The 19,981-nt window shown below is 32.7% G+C and overlaps 1 protein-coding gene across 1 annotated transcript; it reads left to right on the top strand.

Annotated features, from left to right (window-relative positions):
- Positions 1-13,825: 13,825 nt before the first annotated feature.
- LOC139526409 (uncharacterized) lies at positions 13,826-17,483 on the top strand. The gene is made up of 3 exons (XM_071321554.1): positions 13,826-13,835; positions 14,155-15,753; positions 16,210-17,483. Exons 1-3 carry the CDS (start codon positions 13,826-13,828, stop codon positions 17,481-17,483), a joined length of 2,883 nt encoding a protein of 960 aa, XP_071177655.1.
- Positions 17,484-19,981: the final 2,498 nt, after the last annotated feature.

Here is a 19,981-nt window from a genome sequence, read left to right as displayed (position 1 = left end):
TATGCAAATATTCTACTTTTGGGATCTGGCCACGTCTACAGTTCCGCTTCGAAGGGCGAAATGAATCATATATCAATACAATTTTAAAATCTTGAGGGAACGAGATAACTATCTTGAGAGAACAAAATAGTATCTTGAGGGAACGACATAGCATCTTGAGGGAACAACATAACATCTTGAGGGAACGACATAGTATCTTGAGGGAACGAGATAACTATCTTGAGGGAACAACATAACATCTTGAGGGAACGACATAGCATCTTGAGGGAACGAGATAACTATCTTGAGGGAACAACATAACATCTTGAAGGAACGACATAGTATCTTGAGGGAACGAGATAACTATCTTGTGGGTACGACATATCATCTTGAGGGAACGACATAGTATCTTGAGGGAACAACATAACATCTTGAGGGAACGACATAGTATCTTGAGGGAACGAGATAATTATCTTGAGGGAACGAGATAACTATCTTGAGGGAACGACATAGTATCTTGAGGGAACGAGATAACTATCTTGAGGGAACGAGATAACTATCTTGAGGGAACGAGATAACTATCTTGAGGGAACGACATAGTATCTTGAGGGAACGAGATAACTATCTTGTGGGAATGACATAGCATCTTGAGGGAACGACATAGTATCTTGAGGGAACAACATAATTTTTTTTTCTTTCATGGCCGCATTCTGCCACCGTAATTAAGTAACAGAATATTTGAAATATATTTGAATAGGACAAACGAAAAACAATCTTAAGAAACGAACAGACAAAACAAGTGTATATTATCTTTAAAAACATACATCATTGGAAATGTTCATCTGTATTGATATTGGTGGTATTTTAACGGTAATTAGAGTTATTTCTCTTTGTCCTCAGACGCAGTTTTACAATTTAAAGTCCCATCTAACTTAAACACGTAACGCTTTGGCGGTTACTGTGAAATACACTGCACAAATAAAGTAACTTCTCCGTTGTTATAACTGATTTATGGATTTGTCGTGACCATGAACTGAACTGGGTGCATGAATTTCAATAATGTACTGGAAGTAAACGTTTTACGGCTATTTATCACAATCATCATAATTTTATGAGAATTCACACGAAAATAAGGACAAAACATATTGCTAGCTGTCGTGATTGGATAAGTAAATACTATCTGATGTCACTGATTGAGACTGTGTCTGATAGGTCTGAATATTTAGTGATATTTTATAACGAAATCCCAAATACATTGAAACTTTTCCTATTAAATGTCGATTCGTGAGAGAAAATCATGTTTTTGCTATTGAAATCATAATTGTTCTATTTCAAAAGGCTTTATAGAATTCGTCTAGAGTATTTTCGGTATTTGATAAGGTGCTATGTTCCTCGAATTTGGAAATTTCAAGACGAAATGAAATAACTTATCCTTTACAGCTTCTACGATTATTGATGGGAATATCAATCTATTAAGTCCGCGTCTTTTTATTTTGAGCGACTATGTTGCTATGTCTCACTAGTAGTACTGTTTATCACTATAGAAAACCACTTCTTATATTTCATTTGATATAATATTAGTGTCACAAATTTTATTTCGGTCCATGATCCGATGCTCACACCTATGGAGAGACTCTATGCGATATATATATACACAACCTGTACCATGCCAGGAAGCAATAGGGACGTTTGATTAGATGGCTCTGTTTCCGTCGCTTCAACTTTATATATGGTCTTTAGACAATGATAGCCAGAACGGAGGACAAAATATTTAGGGAGCAACTATTTAACTTTAAGGAGGGGTTGGGGGGGGGGGGGGGGGGGAGGGGGAGTTTAAATTCAACTCTATAAGGTATTGGGGAAATCTGCATTCCGAATAATTTGTTTTGTCATGTAACAAATTGACCATGTAAATTTTTTTTCATCAAATTAGGGATCAGAATGTTTTTGAGGATTTTTTTTTTATAGTATACATTTAACCTTGGGGTTTTACCTACTATGTTTTAGACGAAAAAACGATAAACCCTGTTTCAATTTTTCAGAGTCTTACAGGATGAATCGTGTTTTAAATGTTTTCTGGTGATTTTTTACGTATTGGCGTTAACTCTTGACTTCACAACACACCAGAGTTGAATTTTGCCAAAGTATATAGTTTCGGGTACACAATTAGTTAACTCTTTGAGTGCTCCAACATTGACAAAGCACTTTCAATTCAAAATGTTCTTCAAGCATGTAAGCATTACTGACATAAATTTAATTACATTGGTTCCGTCAAATTATAAAGATAACTACATTATGTCGTAAATAAAGATGTCGTACTTGTTTGACTGTATATATCTATTAAACTTGAGATGGCGTAGTCCATAGCCCGTATCTATGCAGTCAGGCAGGCATTATCGTTAACTTTTTTCCCAGCATTCCCCAATATCTTCGTCATGGTTTTTTCTTAGATAAGCTTGTGGTGTAATTTAGGTTTGTATTTCCAGGATACAAGCATATTTTAGTTGTATTCAATCAATGGTTCATTTAAGAATCTTTCATCTTTTCAGAAGAAGGCTTGTCTATAAAATATAGTCAATTTCGAATTTGTCATTGTCATTTGTAAATAATGAATTTATCTATTAACTATTTTCCAATTATTATATTGAATTTTTTGTTTGTCTTTGATGATGTGGTTTATCTAAACTTTGACTGATTGTAGCAAATAATTGCCAATTTCCGTTTCCAAATGAATTCAAGTACATTCGAACGCAGAATGAAATTTACAGATGTAAAAAGGGACAGTTTATATCCTACTTATTGCTTTGGGGTCGTAAAAAGAAATTAAAGCTCAGCGTACATTTTTTGCTTTTGATTTGCTTTTTCGCACTGATGGTTGGTCTTAAACGGCCATAGTCCAACGGGAAAGCGTGAACAACACATTGGTGACAGTAACCTAAACTGCTATTGTAGAAATCAAACTAAAATATACTGTATTATTTAATGTGACCGTCTATTCTTCGGAAAAGATTGTATACAGAAACGTCATAAAAAATGCAGTAAGAATTGATAAGAAAGAAATTCAACAATATATAATCTCCCGATGGTTATTGGTTTAAACATGCCGATTTTGCATTTTGTGTTACTCGTCATGATACTTTGGAATGTATCTCCCTCATGCAAAGCTCTGATTCCTTTCACGGATTTGGCTATACTTTTTGGACCTTTTAGATTATAGCTCTTCATCTTTTATATAAGCTTTTGATTTCAAATATTTTGGCCACGAGCATCACTGAAGAGACATGTATTGTCGAAATGCGCATCTGGTGCAAGAAAATTGATACCGTTAATTTTATTAGTTAAAACAGATATATCAATTTGCGAGGAATCTAATATTGTTGTTTTATGGGTAATTATATACCAATATAAGGATAACGTAACAAACAAATCCCTCGATTTTTAACGAAAATTCCGGACAAAAAATGAAAGAAGCTTTCATCAATAATGTTGAAGCTTTTCCAATAAAAAAAGGTATGTACTTCGGTAGTATAATCTCTGTGAATTCTAATATAAATCACAGTAGATGGCAATACCAAGGTAAGCTTTGGGAATTCCTTGCATTCATTAATGAGGAACAAGTTGGAAGCAACGTGTCTTTTCGTATGAAATTTCAAATAACAAGTTAAAACGTTTAAACATTTTCTTAACTTTCATCATATCTATTTATCAATTGTTCAATTATCTTTTGCATTGCAGTTGTCGTAAGCGCAGGTTTTATGCAGACTTTTTATTGATATTCCAACAAATAAAGATTATCATTAATATTTAATACTTTAATTTCATCCTTTGCACTAACAAGATCTTTCAATTTATCATCATGACAACGTGTAAACATAAATACAATTATTATATCAATATTTTAATTTCATCAAGAAAATTAAATTTCAAAATTGGTCTCTGTCAATCGTAATTCTCAGTACCTAGCAATAAGATTAGACTTTATTTTAATCTATATATACATACTAACAAAATAACGAAAATATCATATATGAAGGGAATTGAAAACATGTTAATAAAGCAACTGAATGGCACTTTTGAGAAAAAAAAAATTAATGTTGGTTATTATACAATTTGAAATCTATACAATAGTGTTGGAGTTTTAACACCATAGAACCTGGTTTAATACGATTAAACCTTGATTAAAACCACAAACAAGGTTTTCACATCATAAAAAAAATCAACAGAATGATGCAGCATCACAAAGCCTGGTCTAACAACATACAATCCTATTAAACACTATATACGACATGGTTTATTTCATCACTTTGTTGGAGATAGCCACATTTTTTTTTCAATTGCAATGTGAATATAGACATGCAATATTTCCCATGCAGCAATAAGCAAACAACAACAAGCAACATTTCCCATGCAGCAATAAGCAAAAAACAACAAGCAATATTTCCAATGCAGCAATAAGCAAAAACAACAAGCAATATTTCCAATGCAACAATAAGCAAAAACAACAAGCAATATTTCCCATGCAGCAATAAGCAAAAACAACAAGCAATCATTTTTTTAATCCTACGTCATTGATATGCATGAACTATTTGCCACTGAAAGTTAAGCAAACAACAATCCATTCATTTGTTTGGAATTAGCCGTTTCAGAACCCAAAGGGCCTGGATTCATTCAGTCGTTTGTACCAAAAATTGAAAATATCGTCACGTCATTTTTTAACCATGTCACATGTTCCTGTCCCAAATCAGGAGTCTTCCAATTCATTGGTTGCTGTTTGTTTTTCGTGTATTGGTATGTAAACTAGACCGTTACGGCGTTAGTGTGGTCAAACCTTTTACCGTTTCATATGTCGTGTTGGGTTTGCTCATTGTTGAAGGCCGTACGGTGACTTATGGTTGTTAACTTCTATGTTATAATTTGGTCTCAGTGGTGGAGAATAGTCTCATTGACAAGCATCTAGTATCACCTGATTCTTTATATTTAAAATATCCACTGGTACATTTATAAAAAATGGAAGCTGATTGTCGATTGTGAAGAATTCTTGATATAATTTTATTTTAAAAAAGTTCTGTTTTTATTTTGAATACTGGCCCTACTTAAATTTGGAAAATGGTAATCCAACGAAAAGAAATGGTTATCTACTATTTAGATTGAAACTACAACCTACAATAACAGAGCTATTTGATAGACGTGAAATGTAACATGAAACGATGAGTCTGTTTACATTCCATCATCAATGTTGTTTTATCATTTTTCATAACATGTTCATTGATTTCATGCTATTTCCGTTTAGCATAAGTATTATTAAAAATGTTACATAGCTTGTTTAGTTCGTGTTCGTCTTTCACCTTTTTGTATTGAATCCCTCCCCCTTCCCTCCTCCAAAAAGCAAACAACAAACAAACAACAAACAAACAAAGAGCAAAACGCAAAATTAAGAACAAAAGCAAAAAATCAAAACAAAAATCAAAGACAAGAACCGTGGCATAGAGGAGTTATCTTTTAACAAGAGGCTGTCACAACGACAGCAAACCGGATTTATTAATATTTATTTGTGTCCTGGCAATATCACAAGAACCATTACTGATGAATGGTGAAAGTGAAAATCGTCAATATCAAATTTGACCTCCATTTTGTCATTAGTATCAACATCTTAAAATTTGAAAAGCTTAGATTGAATGGTTCATGAGTAAATGCAACAACGTGAATGGAAACGCCATTTCACAATCTTTCAAGAACCATAACTCCTGAACAATAAAAGTCAAAATCGTCATTATTGAACTTGACCTCTAATTTGCCATCAGTAACAACATATAAAAATTTCAAAAGCTTTGGTTGAATGATTCATGAGAAAATGCACGGACACGACTAGAAACACCATTTTTCAATCTTTCAAGAACCATAACTCCTGAACGGTAAAAGTCAAAATCTTCATTATGGAACTTGACCTCTATTTTGTCATCAGTAACAACATATTAAAATTTGGGAAGCTTTGGTAAAACAGTTCATGCGTAAATGCACGGACACGACTGGAAACACCATTTTTCAATCTTTCAAGAACCATAACTCCTGAACGGTAAAAGTCAAAATCGCCATTATTGAACTTGACCTCCATTTTGTCATCAGTAACAACATATTAAAATTTGGCAAGCTTAGGTAGAACAGTTCATGCGTAAATGCACGGACACGACTGGAAACTCCATTTTTCAATCTTTCAAGAACCATAACTCCTGAACGGTAAAAGTCAAAATCGCCATTATTGAACTTGACCTTCATTTAGTTGTCAGTAACAACATATTAAAATTTTAAAAGCTTTGGTTGAACGGTTCATGAGTTAATGCACGGACAACATTTGATTGCCGCCCGCCCGCCCGCCCGACCGACCGCCCGCCCGCCGTACATCCCCAAATCAATAACCGACATTTTTGTCACAAAAATCCGGTTAAAAATGGTAGACTCGGAATCATAAGTTAGCATGTTATAAATTGGTCTCATGGTTTTATTATTAACAGGAGTTACTTAGAAATCAACTTTAGGTTTGCAAAAAACACAAAGAAGATATCAGCCTAATAATTGTGAACGCCAGCCGCGTTCCATCTACAAATGACTCATCAGGGAAACTCGAATCGAAAATTTCAGAGGCCAAATGGAATTCCTTGCTGAAGGGCACTGAGGAACCAAATTTCCAAAAGATTTTGTCAATAGAGCTGAGATGATCTGTTTCGATAGGTTGGAAATACTTACATTAGTATTTCAGACATTTCAAAGTTTTGTAAACAGTAAGTTTATAAATATGAACATATCAATGCAATGTCATATCAATACAGAAGTTTTGACAACTGGGCATCTTGAATTTTCCCGTCCTGCATTAAAACCATGCTATTATTGATTGCGTCCTGCATTAAAACCATGCTATTATTGATTGAGATTTATTGTATGGATGAAGATACAATGTAGTATGAATAAACAGCTACGTTGTATACATATACGTAAAAGATTAATTAAATTCAATGCTCATTCGGTAAAGAAAGTGAAACGCTTTCTTTATATATGTTGAGAAAACACACTGACAACCCTTTCTGATGGGATCGTCCATCGACTGTTGCCAGCTTTCAATACTTATAGTCCAATGTCGGGGTAAATCCACTTTGCAGAATATAAAAACATTGTATTGTTTATTTGTTCTCATCCTGTATTCGCATGGTATATTTGACACATGACGTCATGCAAACAAAAATTAACCAACCATTCAAAATACTAAGTTTTGGAATATAGGATTTTTTTTATAGCGCAGGAAGTATATTTTAAATGCATTCACTGACTAAGAAACAATTTAACTAATGCATGAATACTTAAAGTACAGTTGCAATTAAATATTAAAAAGATATTTTTATCATTTTAATGTATAAAAAAGAAGATGTGGTATGATTGCCAATGAGACAACTATCCACAAAAGACCAAAATGACACAGACATTAACAACTATAGGTCACCGTACGTCCTTCAACAATGAGCAAAGCCCATACCGCATAGTCAGCTATAACATATTTATTTTTTCTGTGGCAGTCCAAAAACACTACTTTCGTCCAGATTTGAACACTACAGAACTTACCCGTTCTGGTGTAAGATTCGTTGGTGTCATCTTGCATATGCATGACATCTATATGTACGTTTTGTCATATTAATCAATACATTCTCTGAAAAATTTGAAAGTTTTAATTAACCATGATTAGTGCAGAACTACAGGTTGGGTTTTACTATCCAAGTCTAAATATTAATTCATCCTCAGTATTTTAGATTTTCATCCATGTTCATGCAATAAATTCAACAGTAGTTGATTGCTGTACAATAGTCACAATTCGATTAAGCAAAACACAAATCCGAGTAAAAAACTAAAACCAAGGTAGACTGTCAACCTTAAGAGGACGGAACAACAGGAACACTGAACTATCACAAAATAATGAAATGCAAGTGGACTTAGCCTGTAATTCAGTGGTTGTCGTTTGTTGATGTGTTGATTTGTTATATATTTGTGTTTTGTTCATTTTTTGTACCTAAATTATGCCATTAGTTTTCTCGTTTGAATTGTTTTACATTTGTCATTTTGGGACCTTTTATAGCTATCTATGTGACATGGGCTTTGCTCATTGTTGAAGGCCGTACGGTGACCTATAGTTGTTAATTTCTATGTCATTTGGTCTCTTGTGGAGAGTTTTCTCAATGGTAATCATACCACATCTTCTTTTTTATGTTAGTTGTTAATATTTAATTCTTTTGTTTTATATTTTCCATAAATACTAATGACTTTTTATCCAAGGGAAATAAATAAAGGCAACAGTAGTATACCGCTGTTCAAAACTCGTAAATCTATGAACGAAAAACAAAATTGGGGTAACAAACTAAAACTGAGGGAAACGCATTAAATATTAGAGGAGAACAACGACACAACATTAAAATGTAACATACACAGAAACGAACTAAGCATTAGACAAAATCCGATGAGAATAACAAACATAACATCAAAACCAAATACATGAATTTGGATAGAAAAGTACCGTGACACGTCTTATAGTAATGTGAATTCACACTCAAATATAAGAAGAAACAAACGACACAACGGAAACACAACGTTAAAATATAACACACACAGAAACGAACTATAATATAACAATGGCCATTTTCCTGACTTGGTACAGAACATTTTTAAAGATAAAAATGGTGCGTTGAACCTGGTTTTGTGGCATGCCAAACCTCGCACTTTAAAAAAAGATTACCTTACAAGTATTTGACAAAACATTTCTGAATTTTGGATCCTGAAAGTTGTTCAACATTGTACTTTAGATCTATTTTTCCTTTTTAACTGTTTTGATTCAAGGGTCACTGATGAGTCTTTTGTAGACAAAATGCACGTCTTGGGGTAAAATATTTTACGACTGTTATCTTTGATGAGTTTATTTCTCGAAAAGAGACAAAGTAATGAATATTAATTCATCAGGCTAAAAGATATTTTTTTAAATCAATGCTGACCTTAATGCAATAAATCATATGACATAAAATCTATATATTGATGTATTAGGTCAAACGCACAGTTCTCAGATTTATATCTTTCATCCGATTATTTAAGATTGATGGATATGTAATATAGAGACTAGCAACAAAGATGTCTCACTAAAATCCATCGTGTTATCCATGTTGATCTCATACCAAGAACAAACACAAAAAAAAAATGGCTTCCATAAAAATAAAAATTTTGAACAAAATAGATTCTCACTCATTTAATATGAATCTACATGGGCTAGGGTATTCATAAAATTGTTTCAATTTAAAATTTGATGTTTGTTTACAATCGATTGGTTTCTTTACAATCAATATACTTTTGGAAACAATGTACTATCCCTTGATTGAAAGTTATATGTTTAAAATCATATTTATCATAGTAATTCAAATTTGTTTGCTGGGTTCATTTTTTTTACCTATATCACAAGTTTCGAAAGAGGAAACACAAATTTGTATTAATGTTATTTTTGCTTTGTGTTCAGTGGAAAATATTTGATTTAGATTTACAAATTAACGTTTAATTTATGTTCGAGTAATGACTTGGACGGATAGTTGTCTCATTGGCACTCATGCAACATCTTCTTATATCTATTGTAGAACGGGTTTAGTATCACTTAAAAGTCGTTAGGGAAAGAAATTTCGTCTTGCAACAGGCCACCTAAAAACCTGTCAGAGTTGTTGCAAGGGTCAAATGATATGCAGCTGTTCTGCACTCTTCCTATAAGTGTCATTGCAGTATGAACACCGCTTTTCTGTCCAATGATAGCTATGTATTACTAGTATGCTATTCACACAACCAAGTATACACTTTTCTTTCGCATGGGTTTTATAGCAGAAGAGGAAAAGTCCAGGCGACTATAAGATAGAATGAAATTCAAAACAGTGTGGCTGTGGCCATTGATTGACACATTAAATTCATCCATTGACTGGGACAATTTAGGTGAACGTTTGTATGTAACGACCACTGCTCACTATGTACTTTTGAAAGACACTTAAACTATGGGGTCACTTAAGGTTCTCAACACCTTAATAAAGTAATTCGAAAAACTAATCAGAAATAACACGATGTTTTGATTTATATCAATTATATAAATCAAAACATAAAGGTTATTCCAAATAAATTTTTTGAATTATTTTATAATTAAAGGCGTTAAGAAACCTTTGGTGACCCCACAGTTTAAATGTCTATCGTAGGTACGTCGTGAACAGTGGTCGTTACAGACAAACGTTCACGTAAATTGTCCCAGTCAATGGATGAATTTAATGTGTCAATCAATGGCCACAACCACACTGTTTTGAATTTCATTCTACATGTAGTATCTCTCTACCCCGTCTAGATGGTGTGTGTGGGTTTTTTTTTTCCTTCTTCAAAAAGCGAAAATATGATACTTTAGTTTCTTTCATCAGAATATATGGAAAACAAACAATATAGTTTACATAGAAGTTTATCATTCATCAGCAAAAAGTTCAGGTTTTAAGATTTAAACAAGAAAAGGAAAATACATGGACAGAGATTCATGTTGTTATATAAATGCAGCGATTGGGTATCAATTTGGTTTCAGAAAAATAAACACAATTACGATTGTATTCAAAATTCACAACTATAAAAACATCTTGTGATATTGTACTGCATTAAAAAATTTGACATAATGAAACTATTCATGTATACCTGTTTTATCAAAACTCATTGCTTTTTTTTAGAACAAGAGAAAAGATAAAATATTTAATTTTACTTAAATGTTAACCAGACGTAGTTGTCTCTTATCTTCGTTACTTATGCCTCTCATATATGATAAGACAACATTTAGTACGACTTAAAATTATTTTCTTATGTGTTTAAAATAATTTCATCTACTAGTATATGAGGTCGGGCTTGCAGGTGTAGTCACTTCGATGACCATCTTTGATATGAAAATGTTGATGATTTTTTTTAGTTTGTATTCAGTATATACAGACTATCATAGTTGTTAATTTTTGTGTCATTTTAGTCTCTTGTGGACAGTTGTCTCATTGGCAATCATACCACATCTTCTTCTTTTTTATATCATACAGATAATGTTCTTTTTTTATTGTTTATTATTATTAAGAGGCGTTTACCAATTCTCAAAGCACTAAATTATAAGCCTGATATCTTTGATATCTTTGATGATTTTTTTTACTGACCATGTCTACATATTCTGAAAACATTCTTAAAAACATTTTTTTTATTCCAGAGAAATCCAGAGGAAAATCCGCACTTTTCGTTGTTTCAAGAAGAGTGGGAGAAGCCATGTTTATTCAGTGTTATTTAGGTGTTTGATGTTTGTGTTTATTACTCTAGCATTCCAAACCTTTGCCTATAAGCGTATAAATTTATTAAGAGATGAAACAGTTTTACCAGTTTTTTTCCCTGTTTGTCTCTTTCAAAACTAACGTGATCAAAGGGAAAAGATAAATTGAAAAGATGAATCAAAGAAGCCATATGGAGATTTTAGAAACTAGGTTATACCAAATTGATTTATATGTAGCATGTAAAAATTCAAATACAAATTTATAAAACCGAGACAGCTCACGAAAAGACAAAATCCAACACATCACAGTAGTGTTACTTCAAGTGAATGCTGATGGCATATACCCTATTGAATATTTATCACAAAGGTATCAGCATTTTGTATGAGCTCATAAGATATGGTTGAAAGATACTAAAGCAGTAGATAAAAAATGTGGGAGGACAATGATATAATGTACATTGCTTTTTTCAAATGTCGTGAAGAGTTGTGCAAAGACTAAACGGGCTGTCCTTGGTACACATTTTGGAAACTGCTGTGAAAATATGTTGTTGTTTTACCATGAACAACTGAGCAACACGAACCCTCTAATAAAATAGGGGATGATCTCATGTGCTGAAGGAGGGTCAGCAGGTTCTATTGGTTAAAAAGCTTGATAAGTCATTTCCAGTATAACCAATATTAAAACATATTGGTATATGTAAAATACCAACATGTTTTTTGTTTGGTTATCTTACATTTGACCAAATGTGAAAGTTTGAAATGAAACCAGGTTTTCCATTTCTGTATGATGGATAAATGGATAAAAATCATTGATTGACAACACAGGTATGAAAAATAAGGAACAAATCACACAACATTGACAACACAAGTCTTGCACTATAGTCGGGAAAAAAGATACTAGGAATTTGACAAGGAGAAGAAGAACATGTGGTTTTGGCTTTGCTCATTATTGAATGCCGTGTGGTGTACAATAGCTGTTAATTTCTGTGGCATTTGGTCCCTTGCAGAGAGTTGTCTCATTAGCGATCATGGCACATCTTCCTTTTTTGAAATCATCATTTGTTACTCAGATGGTACACATTCAAACGAATTATAAAGGCGTCTTGAAAATGTTCGAACGTTTCCATTTATGGGATAATGGGATCTTTGATTTTAGTGTCTTGCAAGCCATGTAGCATGACAACACACTCCTTAGAACGTAGTATGAACTACAAAAAGTTATTCGAAGAAAGAAATGAATATCAGCAGAGTCTTGTCTTAGTTTAGTTCATTTTCACATTTTGGCGGCCATTTTGAAATTTTCCGCCATTTTAAATGTTTAAAAGTTTAAAATTCCACCATGACTTACTTAAACGTTTTAATGCTTTTAAAAGATTTGATTGAATATTATTTGCTGTAACTTATAAATGGTGGTAAAATTTTGACTGTTTGCAGCACTCTTGAAAATAGCCGCCATATTGTTTTTTTCAGGGTGGGTCCATAGCTTTAATTGACCACCACACATGTATATAGATCTACAATTGTGCAAAGTTTCATGCTTTTATCATCAAACCCACAATTCCTCTAAAAATATACACGAATCAGCTTGACTACAACTGAAAACTAAAGCTTGGACAATATATGTGATGTCATGTGATCCGGCAGAGTATGTAAACTATTTACATTTAAAACACTCGGTACAAAAATGTATTATGTTATCATTTAATACCATATAATCATACTAAAAGACCTCACACTGACGCTTATAACTATGACAAGTTGTTTTTTTTCTTTCCACATCATGTCAACTATATAAAGTTGGCTAAGTAGTAGAATGTTCGTACATATCGTAAGATCTTTTCAACAGTTGATAAAATTACCATCTCTCGATCACTCAAAATAAAAACAAAAAGCAGTGTAAATGTGGCATTCTATAGTGAACGTACACATGTTCTGTTCTTCTTTCGACAACTTTGCTTATAATCATATCAGCTTAATTGTACATTTTTATAGCTTGTAATTAAATAAATCTATTAACGAAAAATGTCGATTTCGATCAAAAGAAGTTTTCAAAAATATAATAAAAGTCAAACAGACCGCCCTTGCCTAACACAAACACGCACCAACAAAATATTATAGTAAGAAATAATTGAATACATGTAAATGTACAAATATATTCTCCGTGTATATAATTTTGGTTGTAAAAAAAGGTATCTTTTTGTTTTAATTAAACACTATTGGGGGAAAAAAAACAGGAGATACTGATTAAATTCTTTACAAAATAGTATTGTATTCACACACAATTGTACATAATATTTATATTTGATTTATATATATATATATACATATCATGTAAAACTGTATACTCAAGTTGCAAGTATGAAGTGTTTAATACTATTACTATATTGGTAGGTATTCGTCTTTAAACCAACTCTATGTTTATAGCTCATACAATTCGTCTTTCAAATATAGTGGCTAGATCACGGTTCACACTGATTTATAAAAATAGTAAAAGTTAAGAAAAATCCCATTTTATCATCCAATATGACTCCAGGTATCCTTCTGATAACCGTTTGTTTTTCCGTCACCTTTATTTTTTATTTTTCTTGTTTTATATTTACCTTCTCCATTTTTTCTGATGATGATGTGTGCAAGTTACCATGTGAAAAATGCCGTTGGCTGTCGTTATACTTAATTTCTGTACCCCCTAAACAATATGGGAGTCAGCATTGAGGATTACAGGGCAGCCATTGGCTTATTTCATTGTACATGTAGCAAGAGGAAAAGTAGTACTTATATTAATTATAACTATTATACTTATTTAGAAATACTAAAAATTAACTTACATTGCTCCTTCTATGTTTTTTCACTAGCTTGTCTACAGTCTATAAATCCCAAGATTGACATTATCTTTCTGTTGTTTGTGCTTCATTTTATTCTTCTTGTCGGAAATATTGAACCAAACCCTGGTCCAGATGAAAATAACATATCGAGTACACCCTCTAGTGTCAGATTTAGTGAAATCGATAAATCCATATCAATATGTAATTTAAATATTCGTAGTATTAGAAACAAATTAGAATTCTTAAATAATTTCACTGACGAATTTGATGTCCTGGCTGTAACAGAAACACATTTAGATCCTAGTGTATCTGAAGATCAATTAAAACTAGATTCCTTCAATAACATTATAAGGAAAGATCGAAACAACTTTGGTGGTGGATTAATGATATATGTGAAAGATGATATCGGTATCGTCCGAAAAAGCGAACTAGAAAATCCATTTGATGAAACACTTTGGGTTGAAATACGAGCCAAAGGTCAAAACTTCCTTCTTTGTCACTCATATCGTCCACCGAATGCGGACACTGACTTCTGGGCACGATTAAATCATGCAATAGAAACTGCCTTTCAATTTAACGAAAATATAGTGATTACTGGTGATCTAAATTCTGATCTCTTTAATGTCAATAATAATAAACTTATTGACACTATGGACTTGTTCAATCTAAGAAACGTAATTGATAAAGCAACAAGAGTTACTGATAAAAGTAGTACACTCTTAGATCCCATAATAATAAGTGACTGTATGTCATATTATCTATCAGATGTTTTAGATATTCCCTCAAATATTAGTGATCACAATGCAGCAGTAATATTTCTTGAGTGTCCCTCATCAATGTCACGTACTTTTAAAAGAGAAGTGTGGATATATGATAAAATGGATAAAGATAAATTTTTGAAAAAAATGAATGAAACAGATTGGTATGCACTTCTTCCCGATGACAAGGATGTTAATGAATTATGTGAAATATTTACTGTAACTTTTCTGAACATTGCAAGGGAGTGCATACCTACTAAACAAGTAACTATACGAAAAAACGACAAACCATGGTTCAATAGCGAGCTTAGGAGAGAAATACGCACTAGAGATCGATTACGAAAAAAGGCTTTTAAATCTAAAAAACAATCTGATATTTTGAAGTACAAGCGACAGAGAAATAGGGTTAATAATATGAAAAAAGTTGCTAAAGAAAAATTTGAAAGTAATTTAGACCACATCATTCTAAATAATGTATCGAATACAAAAACTTATTGGAAAATTATGAAAATGTTAATCAAATCTAACAATGGATCAAATAACATCCCCCCACTCCAAAATATTATAAATACCGAAAAAATAGACGAAATAGCATATAAAGATGAAGAAAAATGTGAGCTTTTGAACAAGTATTTTAATTTAATCTCCAAATTAAATGAAGAAAATATCAACTTACCACAATTTGAAACTAAATCTAACAATAAAATTTGTGACATACATGTCACTATTCAAGAAATTATAGATATGATTAATATTCTTGATCCAAATAAAGCCTCGGGACCAGATGTGATTAGCCACAGGATGCTCAAGATTTGTCCAGATAAAGTTGCAATACCTCTTCAAATTATATTCAATAAGTCCCTTAGTCAATGTATATATCCAACCAGCTGGAAAATTGCAAATGTAATAGCTATTTTCAAAAAGGGGGACTCTTCTTTGCCATCTAATTACAGACCAATATCTTTAATTAGCTGCGTGGGGAAAGTTATGGAACGAGTTGTGTTTAAACATGTATATAATCATCTATTTAATAACAAACTAATTTATGAATACCAATCAGGTTTTTTGCCTAAACATTCAACAGTGCATCAATTAATAGAAATCTATGATTGTATTTTAAATGCACTAGAAACAAAAGAAATTTGCTGTTTTGTTTTTTGTGATTTTTCGAAGGCCTTTGACAAAGTTTGGCATATTGGCTTACTACATAAAATGAAAGCATATGGCATTGACGGAAATCTTTTAAATTGGTTCACTAGCTACCTATATCAAAGAAAACAAAAGGTTATCATTAATGAATCATCCTCTACTTTTTGCAATGTTTCAGCTGGTGTACCCCAAGGATCCGTTCTTGGTCCTTTATTGTTTATTATATATATTAACGATATTGCTGAACAGTTAACTTCTTTATGCAGACTATTTGCAGATGACACTTCATTCAGTTACTCGGGTCATGACGAGGAACTTATACAGTCAGTTGTTAGTCGTGACCTGAGACAGCTGGATGAATGGTCAAGAAAGTGGCTTATGTCTTTCAATCCTGAAAAAACAGAAATTATGATGTTTTCAAATAATGAGATACAAAACCTTAATTTTACTATGAACAACAAAGAAATACCAATTGTGCGATCTCATAAGCATCTAGGGGTTACATTTAGAAGTGACGCAAAATGGAACAACCATGTTGAAAATATATTAAATAGTGTTAAAAAACATCTGAATATACTGCGAAAACTCAAATATCAACTTAGCCGACAAAATTTGGAAAAATTATATCTAGTATTTATTAGACCAATTTTTGAATATGCAACTGAAGTATGGGACAATTGTGGAAAAGGTTATTCAATTAAACTAGAACAGCTACAACTTGAAGCTGCACGAATTGTAACAGGTTTGCCTGTTTACACACACTCTGAGACTGTCTTAAAAGAGGTTGGTTGGGAAACTTTAGAGGAACGAAGAAAAAGAAGAAAACTACAATTATTTTATAAAATTCAGAATAATAATGCCCCTGAATATTTATGTAACCTTGTGCCCCCTAAAATTCAAAGTACAACACAATATCCCTTGCGAAATGGACAAGATATCATTTTACCATTTTGCAGGCTGACTCTAACTTCCCAATCCTTTATCCCATCAACAATTAAACTTTGGAATAATTTGAACATAGCAGTTCGAAATGTAGACTCGTTATCAAAATTCAAAGTAGAACTAAAAAACTACGACATTCGAAATGAGAATCAATCTAACTTAAAACATTATTTATATGGTCCAAGAAAATTGAACATAATATTAACCCAATTTAGATGTTCGGCATCGTTCTTGAATTGTGACTTGTTTAGAGCTAACATTATATCTGATCCAACATGTAAATGTGGTTTAGATATTGAGGACATGCACCATTTTTTCTTTGATTGTCCTTTCTATCTAAATGAAAGGGCTATTCTGTTTAATGGTCTCAGCTGGCTTCCCGAAGGCTGCGATTTGGACTTAACACTACTGGTTTTTGGAAGAGACACTCTTTCCTATGATCAAAATGTGCAAATTGTTAAACAAGTATTCAATTTTATAAAGAGATCAAAACGATTCCTCGTAGTATAGTATCAACATAGGTAAAACACATGGTTTATTGAGAATAAAGATATATATATACACACATCATCATCATTATCATCATCAACCTAATCTCTGTCGTTCTTTCCTCATTCCCTCTACTTTTTTCAGTATAGATAAGTTATATTTATGTTGTTTATATTATTTGATGTATGCTCACGTTCAATTTGTATTGTTATATATATTGTATTGTGGAGAAGACTTTATAAGTATGTTTTACTTGTGTCTGATCCTTTTTCGCTTTGAGCAAATAAAATATGTTTAAACTAAATTAAACTATGACAAGTTAGAGGTATGAATCGAAAGATGAAACCCAGTGTCGAATTTTTAACAGGTATGGAATTAACCTATAAATCCCGTGTAGAACATCGATACGATTTCTATATAAAAACTGGGATCATAAGGTGTGTTGTTTAGTTTGAGATCACAAATAATAATACCCCACGATATATACGTCTTTTTTGTGATGGTATGATACTAAACCCCTAACGGGAAGGATTGTGCCTGATATTCATATGATGAAATCATAATCTTTCAATCAGTTTAATTGAAGTCTGGATCTGGCATGTCAGTTAACTGCTAGTAGCCTGTTAGTATTTATGTATTATTGTCATTTTGTTTATTTTCTTTATCTACATCTTCTGACATCAGACTCGGACTTCTCTTGAATTGAATTTTAATGTGCGTATTGTTATGCGTTCACTTTTTTTACATTGGCTAGAGGTATAGGGGGAGGATTGAGATCTCATAAACAGGTTTAACCCGCCGCATTTTTGCGCCTGTCCAAGGTCAGGAGCCTCTGGCTTTTGTTAGTCTTGTATTATTTTTAATTTTAGTTTCTTGTGTACAATTTGGAGTTTAGTATGACGTTCATTATCACTGAACTAGTATATATTTGTTAAGGGGCCAGCTGAAGGACACGTGAAGGGTGCGGGAATTTCTCGCTACATTGAAGACCTGTTGGTGACCTTCTTCTGTTGTGTTTTCTATGGTCGGGTTGTTGTCTTTTTGACACATTCCCCATATCCATTCACAATTTTATTTTTTGTGTTTATTTCTAATTCAAACCTCCATATGTAATTGCTACTTGTTAATGAATAAAACACCAAACGTATTTTTGTCTTCTTCAAATAATCAAGTTCATAAAGAACTGGGCCATGGACTCTAAAACAAGCATTATCTATCTGAGCATAAGACATGCTTTCAACTAATTAACAACTAATTTCTAAACCATGGATCCTTATAAGGTTACCAATATGTAGGTAACAACTCACACCATCGGGAAAGTAATAATCGAGAAAACCGTTGAAAAGTGTCCACGTTCTTCTTGTTGTTTATTGACGTAAAGTCATACAGTATATAGTATACATCGTACATTTTCTTATACATCGGTCGATACTAGTGCTGGTGGACCGCCATTCCTAGGGGTATAAGCGTCCCAGTAGACGTTGATAAGATACTGATTGAAAGACAATACAGTTAACATAGAAGTGTTATCATTCATCAGCAAAAAGGTCCGGTTTTGCGAAGTAGACTGTTCCGCGATTCGGATGGTCATAAATGCAACGATTGGGTATCAATTTGATGACAGAAAAATTAAATCAATAGACAACTTTCGAGTTCGATGCATTTCCGTCAAAAACTCTGGTTTTAGTGAACGTCATTTGTGCGTTTAGGGGCGTCGTCACTTCCATTCCAATGTTGAGCGAGTGGTTGGAAAACTATAATTCTATATTGTACGAACTATTCGGCAAATTGATTTCTCAAAATTGACAATCAGCATTGTTGTCATTAGGGAATTGTCATTAAGTATCTACAGAACAGTCATTATTTCTAGTTTATCCTGCACAATGACGATCACTAAGACGCTTGATGAACGTAAATAATGCAGGGATACAGGCGACCCCCTCTATCTGGTAAATGACGTCATAAAGGCGCGTATAATTGACGAGTTTTTTCCGGTGACGGATGAACTCGAAAGTGGTCTATTTCGATTGCATTCCAAATTCAAACCTAAATAAACTGCACTATATATGCATAGATATAGGAAGATGTGGTGTGAGTGCCAATTAGACAACTCTCCATCAAAATAACAATTTATAAAAGTAAACCATTATACGTCTTTTTGTGTTCATTACTTATTCAAAACCTACATATGCAATTACTGCTTGTTAATGAATTAAACATAACACTGTTTTTTTTTCTTTTTTAAATAATCAAGTTTTTACGGACTTGGCCATGGACTAAAAAAATAATCGTTATCTATTTAAGCAGTAGACGTGCTATGAACTAATTAACAACTAATTTCTAAGCAATATATCATAATACGGTTACCGATATGTAGGTAACAACTCACACCGTGCGGAAAGTAATAATCGAGAAAACCTTTGAACACGCTCTTCTCGTTGATTATCAACGTAAAGTGATACAAAATATAACAGACATCATAAATATTCTAACATATCGGACGATACTACTGCTGGTGG

The sequence above is a fragment of the Mytilus edulis genome, chromosome 6 (assembly GCF_963676685.1).
Source record: "Mytilus edulis chromosome 6, xbMytEdul2.2, whole genome shotgun sequence".
Taxonomy (NCBI): Eukaryota; Metazoa; Mollusca; class Bivalvia; order Mytilida; family Mytilidae; genus Mytilus; species Mytilus edulis.
The sequence above is the reverse complement of the archived record's forward strand: the minus strand, read 5'-3'. Positions and strand labels throughout refer to the sequence as shown.

What these genes read in the sequence shown, in the direction of transcription:
- LOC139526409 (XM_071321554.1), top strand. An exon ending in CAATAAGTCCCTTAGTCAAT is followed by an intron (nt 15,754 to 16,209) that starts GTATATATCCAA and finishes GCAATGTTTCAG; the next exon opens with CTGGTGTACCCCAAGGATCC.